This window comes from Lepidochelys kempii, chromosome 5 (genome assembly GCF_965140285.1).
Source record: "Lepidochelys kempii isolate rLepKem1 chromosome 5, rLepKem1.hap1, whole genome shotgun sequence".
In the NCBI taxonomy this organism is placed as follows: Eukaryota; Metazoa; Chordata; order Testudines; family Cheloniidae; genus Lepidochelys; species Lepidochelys kempii.
In genome coordinates, this window is record NC_136384.1 from 92,409,641 (window position 1) to 92,429,665 (window position 20,025).

The following is a 20,025-nucleotide window of genomic DNA, read 5'->3' on the forward strand; positions in this document are numbered from 1 at the left end:
GAATACTCCTATGCTGCTGCTTCATATAGCACATCAACGAATAGCAAGGTGCAGCTGGTGTTTCATTCCAGCATTACTGGTAGTGTGAAAATTATAGAGCTCCCTGTGAGCTGTGCATGCTCTACAACAGGGGTGGCCAACCTGTGGCTCCGGAGCCGCAAGCGGCGCTTCAGAGGTTAATATGCAGCTCCTTGCATAGGCGCTGACTCTGGGGCTGGAGCTACAGATGTGAACTTTCCATTGTGCCGGAGGGGTGCTCACTGCTCAACCCCCTGCTCTGCCCCAGGCCCTGCCCGCACTCTGCCCCTTCTCCCAAGCCTGCCATGCCCTTGCTCCTCCCCCTCTCCCACAGAGCCTCCTGCACATGTGAAACAGCTGATTGTGGCAGGCAGGAGGTGCTGACTGGTGGGGCCACGGAGGGCGGGGCTGGAGGGTGAGAGCTAATGGGGGAGGGGGGACAGGCTGCTGACATATTACTGTGGCTCTTTGGCAATGTACATTGGTAAATTCTGGCTCCTTCTCAGGCTCAGGTTGGCCACCCCTGCTCTACAATGCATCTGGATTGGTCCAAGGAGTGGAGGGCACTGCAGAAATTGTGCCCCTAGTGTCACCCAGATTGTGAACAACAGTGACAAAACTGTTACCCCACCTACAAGCATATTTCTCTGACCAAATCAAATCACTGGGCCTAATAGCTCTATCTTACCTTCTCTTCCGGAGCATACATTTCCCAAGCACAGACAGACTCCTGTTCTGCAGCTGAAAAGTGGTTTTCTCCTGCTACCCGCACCAGACTTAACACTGGTGATTCAGGCCCTCTATCTCGTTTCATTTTCTGAAAAATGAATAGAATAAAAAAGTTAAAATTAGTAAGCATTTGCTGTTATGAGTTTAAAGTGGCTCAGATTTTCATGAGTGATTTTGGTTGCCACAATTTTGGGGTCAGTTTGAAGTTTTGCAATTTAGACAGCGTGAAGATTGTAGAAAACTGTTTTACCTTATTTTTAGTACCTGATGCATTAGGAACTGGCAAGAGTTCTGCTTTATCAAAATAAAAGGAAAATATACTGTATTGTAATGCTATCATACTTCCTCTCTGTTAAATTTTAAATGACTCCTGCAAATAGACTCTTGCAGACATGCATGTATATACTGCATGATTTACAAGGGAGAAATTTTTGAAATCTGAAGGACACAGACATCAACATTACTAGAGTGGTAATAACATGTATGTCTTATCCAAAGTATTGGTTGTCAGCTAAATGTCTTCATTATTAAAACAACAGACTTTGGAGGAAGGACTCTTCAGTGTCTGGGAAGGATGGAATTCTCACTGTTTTGCATTGTCTGGAAATTTGGGTGATACATTAAAGTATTTTGTATTTAAGAAAAGTTGTCCAGATGAAAATGATTTAGAAATGTACTAAAAGCAGAAAGTTCAATTTTTTTTTTCTCCCCCCTTAAGGTGGCCTCGGAGGACTTGCAGGTCTGAGTAGCCTGGGCCTGAATACGTCTAACTTTTCAGAGTTACAGAGTCAGATGCAGCGACAGCTCATGTCCAACCCGGAAATGATGGTTCAGATAATGGAAAATCCCTTTGTTCAGAGCATGCTTTCAAATCCCGACCTGATGAGGCAGTTAATTATGGCCAATCCTCAAATGCAGCAATTGATACAGCGAAATCCAGAGATCAGTCACATGCTTAATAATCCAGATATAATGAGACAAGTATGTTGAAAGTTCTCTGTAAATTAATAAACTTTAAAATTCTTTAATAAAATTAAATGTGCTGACTTGAGTGTTTGAAGTATTGCTGAGAAAGTTAGGATCATATAGGAAAACTCATAGAATGCTACTCTAGGCAAATACTGTTGATTTTTTTTTCTAGTCACTAATGTCTGACATAGTTCAATGTGTTGTCTTTAATGTTAAATAATCCATAACATTCCCTGGAGAGTATTTCAGGATTACATAATTAAATTTTTTGAAGTTAAATTAGGACAGAACTTGTGTGCACTTCAGATCTCCTATTTTCTTTGAGAAAGGAGGGTTGTTATACAGCCAATAATGTACTTGCCAAAAAAACCAATACTCTTTAATATAAATTTTAGTACTTCAGTCAGATTTTAAATGCAGTTGAAAGGTGCTGGCATACTTCTACACTGTAGAGGCTTTTAAGACACAAACTGATGGATACTGTGGATTTGAGAAACCGGATATTTATTTCAAATGGTTCTTATTTGAAAGCAGCATACTGTATTTCTGAGTTGAAACAATATTTAGTAAATTCACTAATTCTGTTTGAATAGAAATGAACTTGGACGTAACTTTCTGTGTCCTCCTTCTTCTCTCTTGCCCAGTACAATACATTCATACTGTTTGTATCAGTACCATATAACTAGAATGTTTCAGCATTTTACAATTTTGACAAAATGGCAGATGAAAATTCAGTTGTCTTAACTTTCTAATTATTCCAACAAGAAAAATTCTTGCTCTAGTTCTAACAGCAGTTCAAACTAACTGCAGTGGGTTAGATAATCTATAAATAACTGTTATAATGGAGACACTGCTTCAGATGTTGTTTTCACTTTAGAATGAATTTTTTTACTAATACAGATTAAATGTTCCTTAGACCCTAGAACTTGCGAGAAACCCTGCAATGATGCAGGAAATGATGAGAAACCAAGACCGAGCCTTGAGCAACCTTGAGAGCATACCAGGTGGATACAATGCCTTGCGACGCATGTACACAGATATTCAGGAGCCAATGTTGAATGCAGCCCAAGAGCAGGTGAGAAATGGGTACATACAACCTAATATTAAATCAGTTTCTCAGGAGTGAAGGAAATTATGCACTGTTTAAACAAGCATTCAAGAAAATGTAATTTGGTGCTAGAAGTCACTGCACCTTCTGTTTCCATTTGTAGAAGTAGGACTGCAGAAATCCCAAACTCTCAACCTTGAAAGAGTAAAGTTTGTGTTTCTTGGTTTTGTGACACAGTCTGAAAGTCAGTGATTATGGCATGTGCGTTTCATAAAGGAACACTTAACTTGAAGTTTCTGAAATTGACTTAAATTCCTAAAAGTTTTTAAAAGTACTCTTTAAATAGGTTCAGGAAATTCTATCTTAGATTCCTTATGCACAGTTTCCGAAGTCTTTTTTGTTGCTTTTCTTAAGTCTTTTCAACAAGAGAGAAACTCAATATCCTGACGATATATAGTCAGTTTCATTTTAAGGGAAGTGTTGACAAATGCACCAAGTTAACAAAATAGAAAATAGATTTTTCCCTTCCTACTTTCAGCCTGAAATCCTGGGTGTTGCTGCTATAGTAAGGTACAACATTTTGAGAGATGTGATTTATTTTATTTTATTTTTTTAATGTCCCTTTTTAAGATTAGCATCTCAAAACAGCTGATTATTCTACCATGAAACTGGTTTTAGCTTGGTGAATATAATTAAAGACTGCTCTCAGAGTCAAGAGTCTTCAAGTTTGTAATTTTGCATATGTCTCAAAACCTGTCATTTCTAGCAGAGATAAAATTGATGGTTTTAATAGATGGTATTCCTTGTTTTTCCTTCTTTGTAGTTTGGAGGTAACCCATTTGCTTCCTTAGTAAGCAATGCATCTTCAGGTGGGGAAAGTCAGCCGTCTCGTACAGAAAATAGAGACCCTTTACCAAATCCTTGGGCTCCTCAGTCCAGTTCTCAGAGTTCCACAACCAGTGGCAGCAACAGTGGCGAAAGTGGGGGCAGCAGTAGTGTTGGAAATAGCACCTCCACCAGTACAGGACCAGGCTCAACCATGCCTAATTTGGGACCCGGAGTAGGAGGTATGTTCATTATGGTAGAATTGTATTTACTTGCACAGGTGCAAGTAATTGCTGAAATGACAGACATTCTTGTGTTGGACAAAGTTGTGTTTCAATGACTTGATTTAGTGTTACTAATATTTACTTGCATAGCTCTCTTTACTAGTATCAAAGTCCTATGTAGGAAAACAAACATGCAAAGTAAACTTATCTCAAGAACACTAAGAGGAGCCACAGATCTGCTAAAATAACAGTAAAAGCAGAGACTCGCTAGACAAATTGAAAACATTCTTCACACTGGACAGAGTGCAAAAGTCCAGTAAAGTAGGTAGTGAATGAGATATTGTTAGATACAGCCTCTCAGTCTTTCCCACTTACCTGAAAGGACATATAGAGTTCATGTGAGAGCTGAAACAAACTGAAATTTTACCATGTAAACAGAGGAATGAAATGTGAATGTGTTAAATAAACCAATATTAGAAATTGTAATAGTAATGCCCCAACTTCAAAGTCAGTTTATTTGTATTCTCATGCTACGTAGGAGCCCCAGTCACGGACCCACAGCTTCATTGTGCTAAGCACTGCACAAACACATAACAAAAAATATTGTCTGTGCCTCAAAGAGCTTACAGTCTAAATCTAAGTCAAGAAACAAAGGGTGGCCACAACAGACAGGAAGAGCCTATGGAAGCAAGAAAACATGATCACCATGATGCACATTGGTCTCAGCAGCGCAGCTACTTATTATATCAAGTTTTCTGCAGGCAACACAGCAAACAAGAGTTTAAGGACAATGAGGCAGTTTAGTGGATGTTTATGGGGATCGCCTCCCCTGTGCGAAAGACACCATGGAAGAGAGCACAAAGGTGCTTGTTTGAAAATTTAATAAGTAGTCGATGCAGGTTGACATCTCTGCCAGAGTGGAGGTCAGAATCAAGGTATCAACTACTTTGGTATAGATTTGGAGGAAAATAGGATTTGCTGCAATATAAAGGCAAAAGATACATCGTAATAAGAAGGGAAAATAAGAGAAAGTACTTGTTTAGATAAAATTATATTATCGGTGGTGCTGGTCTCAAGGCTTATAATGAAGATTGTTGAACATTTCACATTATAAAACCTTGTTTTCAGTTGCCTATAACTTTGTCATATTAACAATTTAGTCAGACACCAGCATAGACATTTTCAGTCTAACACTAAATTTTTTTAAAGTTTTTCAGCAAAAATTATTCTCCATTTCTGAGAACGAGCCAGGGAAAACATGGTTAACGCATGTTAAAAATAAAATATTTTATTCTCTTCCTTGAAGCCCTAGTATTTCTGTGCTTTGGAGCAGAGATGAAAGCCATCACCCTATTTTAAGGGATGGGTCTTTTTGTGATTTCTGTGAAAACCTAGCATAATTATTCCAAATTACAAGTCTTTATAAATAGCACTTCACTCATGCTCATAAATCTGTTAGTGGCCGGCAGCAGTATTTACAGAAGATTTCACTGAGCATGCCCCATCCCACAGAGCTACTAAACATGCAGCATCCCCAGGTTGCAGGGGCTGACGTTGCCACTAATTACTCTGTGCTGTAGGCCAAGGGCTATTGTGCGTGGCTCCATTCACCAGAGGAGAGTAGGGAGACTCTTGTGCTGTAAGTGATCCCCCTGCTGCTTCTCAAGTAGCATGGTGGGGGGGAAACAGCCTGACTTGCTCCAGTGCAGAGAGGAGGAAGGCTGGGACAGACTGGTTAGTGTAGAAAGGTGCATGTTAAGGGGAGGGAGACAAGGACAGGCACAGGAGCAGAGGGAGAGGTACAGAAAGATCTGTTGCAGCCACTTCTGTGTTAAACCAGCTGCTGTGTTCCACCCCAAAGTACTGCAAAACATGACAGGAAGCAAAAAAAACCCCAAAAGTCTAGGATTATTTGATTATATGGAATTACCTTAAATTAGGATTTAGTAATGTAACTCAAACGTCTATAGAGTTTTGATATCCAAGATAGTCTTTGTTTGTTTGTTTGTTTTTTTAATTGTGAAAGTTTCAAATTCATTTCAGTTCATACTGATGTAACTAGTACATATCTTTCAGTATGACTTCTAAGTCTTTGGATATGGGTATTAAACTTGGATGTGAAAATTTAAGTCGGGCAAAAATTTGGCATATAAACCTTTTTTTGCCAGAGAATAATTTACCTAATTTTTAAAGTTATTTTTTAACATTTTTGAATAAGCGTACAAAATGAAAAGTAGAATATCTTGGTTTCAGTGTCAACTCCACACTCTCATAACGCTGTTAGTTACAAACTGAAGTTTCACAGGTTAAGGAAGAACTTGTTCGCAGTGCTCTTGCACAGCTTTGGAAGTTGACTTCTCTTTGGAGCTGTTTGCAAGCTTACTAATGTTGGTAGATTATTCAGGTTACCCAAAAAGCACAACGCATTCTTCCTGCACGAGATGTGGGAAGTGGTCTGCTGGATCTGACTTTGTAGTGATAGCACATGGTCAAATGGTGAAGGAATGACTAGACTGAGTAACTGAAGATATGTAAATCAACATTTGAAGACAGCTCCAAAACTGTGTGCAGGAAGCTTATGTAGGAATGGAAGGGTGTGACTGGACACACTTCTAGAAGTGTTGGTACCATTTGTGATGGGATAATCAGGTTTTCTGAGTGGTTTAAAAGAATTATGGAGAGTGCACAATTTTGAGAAGTGCCCTTATTAGTTTAACAGCCTGTTCTTCGAGTGCTTGTTCATGTCAGTTCCTACCAGGTGTGTGCATATGCATGGTAGCTGGAAGACTTTTCCCTAGCAGCATCCGTCGGGTCGCCCTGGGTACCCCCTAGAGTCTTGCCTTGATGACACTCAATATAGAGGCCTGCCTACCCACCACCCCCTCAGTTCCTTCTTAATCTTTTGGCTACCGTGCACATGCTTCCCCTAGGGTTGCCAACTTTCTAATTGCACAAAATCAAACACTCCAGCCCCCCTCCCTCAGTCGCTTGCTCTCCCCCACCCTCACTCACTTTCACTGGGCTGGGGCAGAGGGTTGGAGTGCGGGGTGGGACATGCCAGTTGCTTCTGGGAGTTGCGCGGAGCTAGGGCAGGCAAGGAGCCTGCCTTAAGCCTGCTGCGCTGCCAACTGGACTTTTAATGGCCTGGCAACCCCAGTTTCACTCCACAGCGGGGCGAGTCCCCCGTGGGATGGCGCAGAGGCTTGGTGCTTCTGGCCTGCAGCGCCGAGACTTGCCATGGGCCAGATAAAATTAAGCAGGATGCCGAATCCGGCCCACGGGCCATAGGTTCCCTACCCCTGGATTATGGGTTAAAAGTGGAGAAGCTTCTTGAGATGAGTGGTGGCTGATGTCCATTATAGACAGTAATTACTCTCTCATGTTAAATCATGGAAGTGTTATGCACTCATCACCATATTTAATTATAATTAAATGAAAATGCATCTGTCACTATTTTCATGCTTATGAATTGCTAAAGTGACCATTTTTTACTTTTTAAGCTGGTATGTTCAACACTCCAGGAATGCAGAGTTTGTTGCAGCAGATAACAGAAAATCCACAGCTTATGCAGAACATGTTGTCTGCACCCTATATGAGAAGCATGATGCAGTCACTAAGCCAGAACCCTGATCTTGCAGCACAGGTAAAGGCACCTATGTATTGTATGTACTGAATGAAAAGAGAGGGATTGCAAAATCATGCAATAACTACTGTCACAACAAAGTAACAATTTTATGTGCTAACACCAACACCTACTAGCCTATTAATATGCTTCTCCAGTTCCTAGTTAGACATCTTGACAGTCAACCTCCTGAGTCTAACTGCAGGATAGAGCTAAACAGGGAGCACTGGCAAGACTGTAAAGCAAACTGCAAAAACTCTTGGCTCAGAACCTTGGGTGAACCGAAGGGGCCAGGTAGTACTAAGTTAGATGGACAGAACAACCACGGGAGCTGAAATTTTTTGTGTGTACTTCAGTGTGAAATGTTTTAACAACCATAAACTTGTGATTTCATGTAGGAACCACTTGAAAAGTTAGTCTCAAACTTTTAGGCAGGGCCACTGGTCTATGTAGCCCCAAACTGATTTTAGGAGTTAGTTGTTCAGGCTGTCAGATACATGGCACTTGTATCTTCAGTCGTCAGCTGTGACCTTCCTGTATGGCTTTCATTTGCTGTATAAGTGCAAATACTATTACAGCTTTATGAATGGCGGCATAGTCTTTTCCTAATATCACTTATAGTGCAAATATGCCTGTGGGTTCAGCTTCTAAAGGGTCAGCACAGGTTGGATGTGTGCCACGTGGAGTGGAATGGAAAGTATCTCATGCTTTTAAAAAAAACAAAAAACACTTAGCAGGGGAGCTTCACTGGCTTTTTGCACACATTGAATGTGTGCATAGAGGAACAGTCCTTAACTCTGTAGTATGCAAGTCTTATCCTGTTCATCCTCTTCAGTCTATCTCATCTGCAAAGGGATGTTTATGCAAATAATGGCACTTCCATCTGGATAAAAACTTTAAAAAAAAAAAAAAAATTACAAAAAAAACCCATCCACCTAGTTGTCCATTGTTAGATGACTGGATGTCTAGCAGAAGTCAGTTTTGGACAGTAAGTGAAGGAAGACAACATGGTCATTTAAAAGATTTCTGTTTTTCAAAGAAGATCCTAATTGTCATATTAAACGGTTAATTATAAATGTACTGAATATATAAGTTGCACTAAATCACCTTTTTTTGGGGGGGAGGGGGAGATGGAGAGGGGAGCAGCTTTATTTACTGTCTTTAGTATTTGCAGCTAAAATTGAACATTTGCCTCATAGATGATGCTGAATAATCCCTTATTTGCTGGAAATCCTCAGCTTCAGGAACAAATGAGACAACAACTCCCAACTTTCCTTCAACAAGTGAGTAAAAGAGAGGCTAACTGTTGTCAGCAAACATCTTGCGTGTAGTGTTAGCTGAATTGCAAACATATGGTCTTGCTTTGTTCTGGTTGAAAGCATAAAGGCCTGGTCTATGATTCTACTGCAAACACTAGCTTCACTTGGGAGTTGGGCTTTTAGTGATTTAAATACTTGCAAATACTAACCCAAACCCCTTTTCCTCCACCACTAACATGAACTCTTGGTTTGCCTTTCCCTCCCCGAAAGGTAGAGGCCTGATAGTGTGCCCTGAATGAGAAAGTCCACTATGTCAGTGTGGGCAGCCACAAACCGTGATGCATGTTGTTGGGAACTGCATGATGACTCAACTTCGTGGAGGTCTTGAACCTTCTTGATAAGAGCGCTGTGGCTTGGCCAGATTGCATACGTCAAATAAAATAACCTTAGTTTTATCTGGGTTGAACTTTAGCCATCTCACTCTCATCCATTTTTTCAGCCTCCACAGAGGCAGGGTCAGGTGTTCAAACCACTGACTGCGTAGGGTGAGATGGAGATGCAGAGCTAAAAGCACTGCAGCCCATACCTCTGCACTAATCCTCTAGGTGAGGGAAGGTGAGACGGAATCCCATGGCAATTGTTGTGACTGTGTCATTTGGGATAATGAGCAGTTGCATAGTACTACTCTGTGGGAGTGCTCGGCAAGGAAGAACACGCACAGCTGTGTGCAGCCCTACCACTCCTGGGAGAGATCCTCATCCATCAATATAGTTTCTGATCTATACTCATGTCTGTACCAGATTAACAGGAGTAAGGAAATCTAAGACATCTAGGTGCTCTGAATTGTCAGTCTTTTCTATTATAATAAAACTCAAACTGTTGGACACTAGATGATAGACAAGTTGTGCAAAGGCAAAGAGTGCATAGCGGCATACTTTGCAGAAGTTGGCACTGGGTCTTTCCTCAGAGACACTGACAAATTTCACCAGCTGTGGATCTAGCTCTTTCCCTCTGACCTTCCTCAACGTATCTAAAAGACGTATTGTGTGCATGAAGGGCCCACAATACTTCTCATATCTCACTGAGCATTACTGGCCTGAACTTAATCAGAGAAGGTTTAGAATTTTTCTCCAGATCCTGTTCTGCATATGTGGAAGCTAACAACTTGGCCTGATCCATGTAAGGGTCCTAGAGCCCAGACTCCAGCCTGAGCCCAAACATCTACACGGCAATTTTATAGCCCCACAGCCCGAGCCCAATGAGCCTGAGTCAGCTGCCTTGGCTGTTTTGGTGTAGTGTAGACATAGCCTAAGGGAAAAACTGGAGAACAGGGTGGTTAGGAGCCTAACATGGTAGGATTTTTATAATTTTTATCCTATACTAAAACACCCAATAAGAATGGTTGTTAGAGGAGCAGCCACTTCTGGTAGGGCCTTCTTGAAACACTTTGCTTTTGTTAGTCTTCAAGTGTGGACCTTGAAACTAGTCCCCTTTCCCTAAGAGGAAAGGAGTGCCACAATCTCAAAACACAGAAGGAAATAGTTCTTGGCATGTCCTAATTTTCAGCCACTTCCCTTTGAGGCACAGTGTTTGTCAAAAATCTGGTAATGGTCCATTGTAACTTTGAAGACAAGATGATAAATAGCACAACCAAATACTAAGCCAGCCTCATTTTAGAATCCATTAGGTGATTCTCCAAATGGTAAATGAGAGTGCTGTCTTTGTTGTAACCCCCAAGAGTTTGAATCTTAGACAAATCTTGTCACTCAAAAGTCATTGCAAGATTTCACCTTTTGTTTATGTAGTTCTGATAAGAGATGGGCCGAAGCCATGAACTTCAGTTTCATATTTGAAACTTCGCAGTGTCTAGAGATTTTCAGATCTCAGGATTTGGCTTGTGCTTATCAATAGTTGTGAAAGCTACAGGTTCAGATGTTCCAGCAGGTGAAGAGGAACTTGATCCAGCCATCTTAAGTGTATACATCAGACTGTATGTATCATCTAGATAGCATTCGTGTACATAAGTAGGCTGATATGGCACTATAGATAATGCAGAGAGGGGGTATTGAGCATACACTTGCAAAGTCTAAACTTAATAGCAGTCCTGGTCTGAAGATCAGGTATGTCATATGATACATTTCACTGGACGACTAGTGAGAAACAGTGCTTCTGGAGTAGTTTGTCACAATGTAGGCCAATTGCACCTTTATCCTCCTCCCCTCTCCCCTACCCCCATCCCCTGGTGGTCCACCAAAGGCACTTCCTCTAGGCTCCCAACTCCTCAGCTGTCAACTCTCCTGGGCAGAGATCCACATCTCTCTCCCTCCTGTCCTGGGGTGTTACAGCTGCACAGCTCCCTAATTTACACTGTGATAATTTACACCTAGCAAGCCAGACTGCCTAAAGCCAGCATCTGTGCTTCTGCTTTTTCTCCAAAGGCTACGCCCAATATACTGCCTCTGTTATAAATGACCACACAGCTCCTTATAAGGAAGCACATTTATTCTTAAGGTAAAAGCGTTGCAGAAAAAATGTTTAAAAACAATAGAAGAACTGACATGCATGGTAAAAAGTTACCAGAGATTACTCCAACTTCAGGCTCTGATAGATGTCAGTCCTTCAAAACCCACATTTGGGTTTACAAGTTTATAGTTGTCTCAGAACTAAGATTGGGGAAGTCATCTTGTTTCTATACAGCTCAGGCCATTAGCCTTCAGGACCAGGTAATCAGAAGACAGCTACCCTCTCCTCAGGGTTTTTGCATCACCGGAAGTGAATAATTTGTGTTAACATTTCCCTAGGTAATTCACTTCACCCTTATTGTCCCAGAAAACCCATTCTTGTCTAGACTATACTGAGATTATGCCTTTGAACTTCCAGGTCTTACATCACATCCCCCAAGAGGTTACCTGAAATCCTAGCCCACAATAATATGTAAGCTTTGCATTTAGTACAGTAACATTTTTTTGAGGATACTGCCTTATCTGTCACGATTCCCCATACTTAAAAGGTCTTGGTAGAGCTGCAACTGCAAAAGAGGGAACCATCACAAGAAGCGTGCAGAGAGGTATTAGAATAAAAAGATGAGCAATAACAGGTGTTAAGGGAGTGGGTTCACTACAAGAAACAAACAGTGATGAAGATTAACTTGGTACATGTTTCAGTTATATAACAAGTTTTTCCTTTTCTTAGATGCAGAACCCGGACACACTGTCGGCAATGTCAAACCCTAGAGCAATGCAAGCTTTGCTACAAATTCAACAGGGCTTGCAGACACTAGCAACAGAAGCACCAGGGCTTATACCAGGGTAAGAGTTGGCCCAACGAACTTGTACATTTCTTCACTTATTTATTTTAAATCTCTTTGGTTTATTTGTCAGCTTTTTGTCTTGCTGCTTTAAATTTAGAAGCTTGTCCAGTTGCACAAGTTGTTCCACACAAACACTATTTACAGTTTACTAAATATCTTCATTTCAGGCATCTCCTACCTTTTTCCCCTTAAAAAATGTTAATATGCTAATGTTTATAATTAGGGCCCTACCAAATTCACAGCTGTGAAAAATGCGTCACAGACCATGAAATCTGGTCTTTTGTGTGCTTTTACCCTATACTATACAGATTTAACGGAGGAGACCAGCATTTCTCAAATTGGGGGTTCTGACAGAAAAGGGAGTCGTGGGGGGGGGGGTTCAAGGTTATTTTGGGGGGAGGGGCGGGGGGCAGCATGGTATTGCCACCCTTACTTCTGCGCTGCCTTCAGAGCTGGGTGGCCGGAGAGTGGTGGCCGGAGAGCGGAGGCTAGTGGCTGGGCACCCAGCTCTGAAGGCAGCACCCCACCAGCAACAGGGCAGAAGTAAGGGTGGCAATACCCCATACCATGCCACCCTTACTTCTGTACTTCTGCTTTCAGAGCTGGGTGGCTGGAGAGTGGTGGCTGCTGACTGAGGGCCCGGCTCTGCATGCAGCAGTGCAAAAGTAAGGGTGGCAATACCATAGCATGCCATCATTACTTCTATGCTGCTGCTGGCAATGGCTCTGCCTTCAGAGCTGGGCTCCTGGCCAGCAGCTGCTGCTCTCCAGCTCTGAAGGCGGCAGCGCCGCCAGGAGCAGTGCAGAAGTAAGGGTAGCAGTACCACAACCCCTCCCCCACAATAGATTCATAGATATTAAGGTCAGAAGGGACCGTTCTGATCATCTAGTCTGACCTGCACAATGCAGGCCACAGAATTTCACCCACCCACTCCTGCAATAAACCTCTCACCTATGTCTGAGCTATTGAAGTCCTCAAATCATGGTTTAAAGACTTCCAAGGTGCAGAGAATCCTCCAGCAAGTGACCCGTGCCCCATGCTGCAGAGCAAGGTGAAAAACCCCCAGGGCCTCTTCCAATTTACCCTGGAGGAAAATTCCTTCCCGACCCCAAATATGGCAATCAGCTTAACCCTGAGCATGTGGGCAAGATTCACAAGCCAGATACCCAGGAAAGAATTCTCTGTAGTAACTCAGATCCCACCCCATCTAAATCCCACTACAGGCAGTTGGGCCTATTTACCATGAATAGTTAAAGATCAATTAATTGCCAAAATCATGTTATCCCATCAGACCATCTCCTCCATAACCTTATCGAGTTTTAATCTTGAAGCCAGATAGGTCTTTTGCCCCCATTGCTTCCCTTGGAGGCTATTCCAAAACTTCACTTCACTGTTAAAAACCGTCGTCTAATTTCAAGTCTAAACTTCCTGATGGCCAGTTTATATCCATTTGTTCTTTTGTCCACATTGGTACTGAGCTTAAATAATTCCTCTCTCTCTCTGGTATTTATCCCTCTGATATATTTATAGAGAGCAATCCTATCTCCCCTCAACCTTTTTTGGTTAGGCTAAGCAAGCTCCTTGAGTCTCCTTTTGTAAGACAAGTTTTCCATTCCTCGGATCATCTCTAGTAGCCCTTCTCCAGTTTGAATTCATCCTTTTTAAACATGGGAGACCAGACCTGCACGCAGTATTCCAGATGAGGTCTCACCAGTGCCTTGTATAACGGTACTAACACCTCCTTATCTCTACTGGAAATACCTCGTCTGATGCATCCCAAGACCGCATTAGCTTTTTTCACAGCCATATCATATTGGCAGCTCATAGTCATCCTATGATCAACCAATACTCCAAGGTCCTTCTCCTCCTCCGTTATTTCTGATTGATGCGTCCCCAGCTTAAAACTAAAATTCTTGTTGTTAATCCCTAAATGCATGACCTCACACTTCTCACTAAACCTTGTGACACCCTTTCTCTCCCCTCCCCCACAGCCCCCGGAAGTCCCCCACCACCACACACAACTCCTTTTTGGGTCAGGACCCCTACAATTACAACAGAGTAAAATTTCAGAGTTAAATACCTGAAATCATGAAATTTACGATTTTTAAAAATCTGTGATCATGAAATTGACCAAAATGGACCATGAACTTGGTAGGGTCCTATTTATAATGGATCTTACTGTGTTTGGATGCTTTACTTACATTAAATTCACATTCTCCATTCCCACTGATATCCACAGAATTCCAGTGTGACAGTTGGTGGGGGGAGGAGTAATAGTATGTGATGATCAACTTTAATACAAAAATGAATGTTAGCATTGCTGTTCCTCATCTCTGCAGATTTAATCCTGGTGTAGGGGGATTAGGAAGCACTGGCGGTCCAACAGGGACAACCATACCTAGCTCCATCTCCAGTGAAAATACAAGTCCAGCCTCAGGAGTTGCTGAATCTAGTCACCAACAATTTGTTCAGCAAATGTTGCAGGCACTTGCTGGTGCAAATGCTCAGGTAAGGTAGCAGATGGCTAAATCCTAGAACTTTAAGATGTATCTATTATTTGATTTATCAATGTAGGCTGAAAGGGACAGTTAGGGAGTACTTGAAAAAACACATGCTTAATGGATGGATGAGCAGACCAGGCTAGAAAACTGTTGTTTTCCCGATGTGAAAATAAATGCTGGAAAAATTGAAATTTTAATACTTCTGTCCTGGGGACCATTTGCCTTTGAGTTGTTCACGTGCACAGAGAAATGCGCAGATTCAGTGTCGATGTTGAGCCTTTCACTTATGCCTCTGCCCAGTCAGTTTTGTTTTTTTAAAGCTATTTCAATTCTGTGTAGGTGTCATTTGTCTTGTATCAATCTGAAAGACTGATATGGTGGTAGAAGTTTCTCACAATGTGCAAAATGTCCTTAGTAGTACAAAGAGCAAACTTAGACTGACAAAAGCTATAAAATTCTTAATTTGGGTACTGACTTTATTGCAAACTTGAGATGAACTAGATTTCAAAAAGCAAGTTGTTTCAGGTATGCAATAGCCCCTAAGATTTCTGCTAACTCTTGTTTGTACAGTAACATTTTATCTTAAAACTATTTGTCAGCCTAATTGCTATACAGACAAAGGACACTCACTATAGATAACATTCTGCGAAATGCACACAAACTAGACAAACTAAACAAAATGTTTTTGTTTAATCTGTTAAACTGAGAGTTCCAAGTAACAAATAGTAGGTAAAAATGTTGGCTAAGAGAATTTTTTGGTGTCCATTTAATATTCCCTTACTGCTTAGGTAATGTAGGGAGTTCAGAACAGCCATACCATCTGTGCTGTAATACTTGAACATGGGCTTAATAGCTGGAATCAAGCTAGAATGGAAGGCTTGATGATGAACAAAAAAAGCTTTTTGTATTTTTATAGGTTGTTCACTAACTCCTGTAACTGTTCACTCTTAAAATCTAGTATTTGAAAAACAGTTTCCTCTTTGTTGCTTATCTGTCAAAACTGGAGTTAAAGAACTCTTTTGGAATGGCAACTTCTGGAAACAGCAAGAAGTGTAGTTTCTTTGGCTTTCTTGGTTTAAAATACCTATGTTAAACATATTGTCACTTACAACTAAAACGGTTTCAAAGAATGCTTCTAACCATCAGAAGTTTGTAAGGGCTCAATTCTGTACTATCGAAGCCAGTATTTCTGCCACTAATTGTGTGGGAGCGGGATCAGACCATAAAAGCACAGCTGTTCAGTTTCCCATTTGGAAGTTCTAAACTTTTATAAAACTTTTGCAACTTCAAATACTTCTTAACTTTTTTAAAGCCTTTAGAAATTATAAAAGGTAATATGCCAATAACGAGAATAACTTTACTTTGCCTCATCAGTTCAGTAACCAACAATGAGTTTATTAAAAATCTCCAAAGCATAGCATCATTGGATTTAACTCTTCATTTCATTTACAAGAACAATCTGTTAATGACATTTTGAAGGAACTATTTTGAGGAAATGATTCTCAATCAGATTATCTTGCTTTGCTCCCTTACATCACATCAAACATGCAGCACTTCCTGTAGTCACTTCAAAAACAATCAGTACAGGTACAGGTGTTCTTAAACCAGTCAGCAGACTATCCTTGGAGAAAGATGCTATTCAGTTGCAGTTGTTCAAGCATTTCAATTTTGCTGTCTGGTTTTGGAGACTAAAGGAAACTTTAGTTGCAGAAATATGCCAAGACAAAGTATGGAATAGAATCAAATGTATTTAATCTAGTACAGTTTGTACACAGTATTTGTATTAAGCCTGTGTCTATAGCTTGAAATAAATTGTCCTCTTTTTAGCAGTTACAAAATCCAGAAGTCAGATTTCAGCAACAACTGGAGCAGCTCAGTGCAATGGGCTTTTTGAACCGTGAAGCAAATTTACAAGCTCTAATAGCAACAGGAGGAGATATCAATGCAGCTATTGAAAGGCTACTGGGCTCCCAACCATCATAGCAACATTTCTTTAACTTGAAAAATGTAATTTATTTTTGATAACAGCTCTTAAATCTTTAAAATACTTGCTTTATTTCATTCTGACTCTTGAGATTGTCTTGTTATAACTACACCCAGTCTGATGCATTTTAAGGTGGAGTGCAGTAGTTTTCTTTGAACAGTGGGAATCAATGCTTTTTCATTCACAGTTGTTGCATGCATCAAACACTTCTCTTTGTTCAGCATTTGTTGTGATTTTGTTGAAACAGATATCTTTCACAATTGAATCAACAGGTTTTGTCAGACCTACAATTGTCCAATTTATTTACTACTTAAACATTAGCTTTGGGTAGTAATTTATGTAGAATACAAATTATTAAAAAGGAAACAAATTAAATGAAGCTATAATTTGTGGGTACCAATACTGTTTTTTGTGACTTCAGCATGTATTTTTTGCTAGCAAAATGCTGTAAGATTTATACCACTTGATTTATCTATCATTTTTGCTTTTATTTGTATAAAATATACACACAATATAAATGTTGGAAACAGCTCACATCTAGGAACTTAAACACTGCAATAGAATGAATCTATGTAACTAAAAAAATCCAGAACAAATAAAATTGACACATTTCTAGTGGAGAAACTTTGAGCATCTTTGGTGAACATCTCTCAGCAAAAGAGTTTAGGCAAGTTCATTTAAAATATGCTAGAATTATTGATCTAATTATCTCTAAGTCTACATCTAACTGTACAGAAAGCTGCATTGTAACATTGTCTCAGTATTCACAAGGATTGACTGTAAATTATCTTAATCTTTTTGCAGATTGAAGGAGCACTACTGTATGCTCTGAAACTGCTTCTAAAGCTTTTTGGCTTCTCTCATTGAGATTCTAACATGCATTATGATTTGTAATTGGAAGAATTACTTTCACTGACAGTGTCATGTGATATTCTAATTACTTTTAACCACCATGTAAAAATACTGTATATCTTTTGAGTTTTTATTGGTAGTTATTTCTCTTGTGCACAGGTAATAAATGAATTAAAAATTCTTTGAGCAATTTGTCTCAAGTGTTTTTGCACAATTGCTGATTCTTTAACTTTCAGAAAAATGAAACCTCTTGATGTTTGGCCATTAAGGGAGACTTTTGGAACACCATACAAATGTTTATCCTTTGACCGGGGTTAATAAACAATGTTTGGATTATAAAGGAGAGAGGGAAATCAAAAGTATGAGGACCACCCTTTGAAAGTAGGTAAAATGTAACACTTGATGAGATAAAGCATACTAGACTGTCTTTCTCCTGTTTAGCAAACTGGGTTTGGTTTGGATGATTCATCCCTTCTGGGGCCTGTTACGTCAAGTTTAAATGTTGAAGATTATTCACTTGTACTATTTATACTTTAATCTCAGCATTGTATTTTATCAAATCATGTAAACAATCACTTCCTTTGCTGTTGAGTATAAATGTGATTTACTTTAAAAGGTGATGGGAAACAGGTTAAACTTATCCTTCCATACATAAGTTAGATGAACGAAAAGAATTTTGAAATATAAACAACAAAAAGAGATCAGGTTCTCTGTATTTAAATCACTTACGTTGGTTATAAAACTGAAATCTTCTAACATCTGTTAGCGCAAATCTCAAGAGAATGTGCTGTTCTCATTTGCACCTTTCCTGGATGGTAAACATTTTAGCTGAATTTTGGCACTAATAAGTAAATTGCTGAATTACAGCTTAGGCACAGTGCTGGGAAAAGCTCAAGAAAACCTCTTTGCTCACATCATCTGCTCAATGTCAGTGGGAATAAAAAACCTAACAGTGTTAGGAACCATTAGGAAAGGGTGGATAATAAAACAATTATTATAAAGGCATGTTACACCTACACCTTGAATACTGCATGCAGTTCTGGTTGTCCTATCTCAAGGATACATTAGAATTGGAAAAGGTATAGAAAGAAGCAACAAAAATGATGAGGGGTATGCAACAGCTTCCATATGAGGAGAGAGTAAAAAGACTGGGACTGTTCCATTTTAGAAGATAGACAACTACGGGGTTTTCTTCCCATACCTTAATCTGAATCTTTGGGAATCTTCAACTTGAATCTTTTACTCAATCTGTGGAAAAGGCATCTCTTCAGGTGCAATTCAGAGGGAGTTAGTGAAGATATAGCAAATTGCCTATATAACCACTCCACTTTGTCAGTTACTCTTAGCCAAGATTTTCACGTGACTAGTGATTCTGGACTTTCATTCCTTGATTTCAGTGGTCTTAAAAAAAAAAAAGCAGGTACGTTCAGAGGACTTGAATGGAGAGTCGAGAGCTGTTAAAATATCTCTAGTCTATTGACAGTTAAAATTATTAAAGAGTAGGCGAGAGGAAAGTGAACTCTATTCCAAATTCACTGAAAGAAGTCTAAAGCGTTACATTCAAATTGTATGAGCTCTCCTTGGAGATAACTTAAAACCTATATATTTATGTGACGGCTCAAATATCAAACTTGGCCTAGCTTTCAAGGTACAGTCCTAGCAGTCTCTTGCTCATGAACAGTGCTGCAACACTTGACCATTTTGTACATGTGTTGGAAGGAACCTGGTTTTGCAAGAAAACATGTCAACTTCAAAGGTGCTAGAGTAGGCACAGTGAATAATGGCAAAAGCCTCAATCATGGGGGACTTAACCTGTCCCATGCCATTAGTAAGCTGAACCTATTGCTTCAAAGTTGCTAGTTCAAATTCAATCCAGGCTAGTAGTGTCTTCAAGTTATTATCGGCTGGCTGCTGACTTCGTATGTAAAGTGATCTGGCGAGCTCAGTCCAGTTTCTGGTGAACAGGTGCCCACACAATAAAACTACCCCCACACTTGGCTTTTTTGGAGAAGTCGAGCACTGAACATCATGGAGACTGGCCTGATTCCTTGCCCCTTGGAGACGCTCCCTGCAAGTCAAGGCTGCTTTATAATGAAAGCTTGCACTTTCAACTGCTACCTGTTGTGCAGACCAAGTCGTTAAGCCCAGATCCACAAAAGTATTTAGCCTCCTTAATTCCCAGGGATGTCAGATCCATATTTTGCTTAATAAAATGTTTACAAAGGAGATACTGTCTCTCATGTAACTCAGTACTTCTACCACTGTACAAACTAATCCTGGCCCAGTCTATTGAGGTGTATGCCTTTCTGTTACAGATGGGGAAACTGAGGTATAGACGTTCAGTCACAGAAAGTTAATGGCAGAGCAGGCATAAGAATCAGTAACTCCAGTTTCTCTCCATTAAGTGGGGCCAGGCTGAATGTCCAAAACTTCTTAATAAAGCTTAAAGGCAGACTGTCAGGTGCTGTAAATACTTCACAGGGAAGTCTGTTTGAATGCAAATATTCTCCTGACTTTAAAAAAGAACAAAAACTTTTTCGTTGTGATTTAGAATTTTCAATATATACTGCCGTTTTCACCCATACAAAATGACCTTACGTCAATGCTCCCTGACAATGTTATTAAATGAGCCTAATCCAACTTGTGACAGGAAATCTACACTATAACTAGGCTTGGTAGAATTT

At 40.2% G+C, this 20,025-nt stretch overlaps 1 protein-coding gene across 3 annotated transcripts in view; it reads left to right on the forward strand.

Annotated features, from left to right (window-relative positions):
* The window catches only part of UBQLN1 (ubiquilin 1), a 36,029-nt gene extending 18,498 nt beyond the window's left edge, over nucleotides 1–17,531 (forward strand). For 2 of the 3 annotated variants that reach the window (XM_073345068.2, XM_073345066.2), the window contains exons 4-11: nucleotides 1,466–1,728; nucleotides 2,633–2,791; nucleotides 3,588–3,831; nucleotides 7,314–7,456; nucleotides 8,635–8,718; nucleotides 11,887–12,002; nucleotides 14,344–14,512; nucleotides 16,333–17,531. In XM_073345068.2, coding sequence (XP_073201169.1) covers nucleotides 1,466–1,728; nucleotides 2,633–2,791; nucleotides 3,588–3,831; nucleotides 7,314–7,456; nucleotides 8,635–8,718; nucleotides 11,887–12,002; nucleotides 14,344–14,512; nucleotides 16,333–16,488 — 1,334 coding nt within the window. In that variant the 3' untranslated portion in view covers nucleotides 16,489–17,531. The remainder of the gene's footprint in view (nucleotides 1–1,465; nucleotides 1,729–2,632; nucleotides 2,792–3,587; nucleotides 3,832–7,313; nucleotides 7,457–8,634; nucleotides 8,719–11,886; nucleotides 12,003–14,343; nucleotides 14,513–16,332) is intronic. The other variant, XM_073345067.2, reaches the window with a different exon arrangement.
* Nucleotides 17,532–20,025: the final 2,494 nt, after the last annotated feature.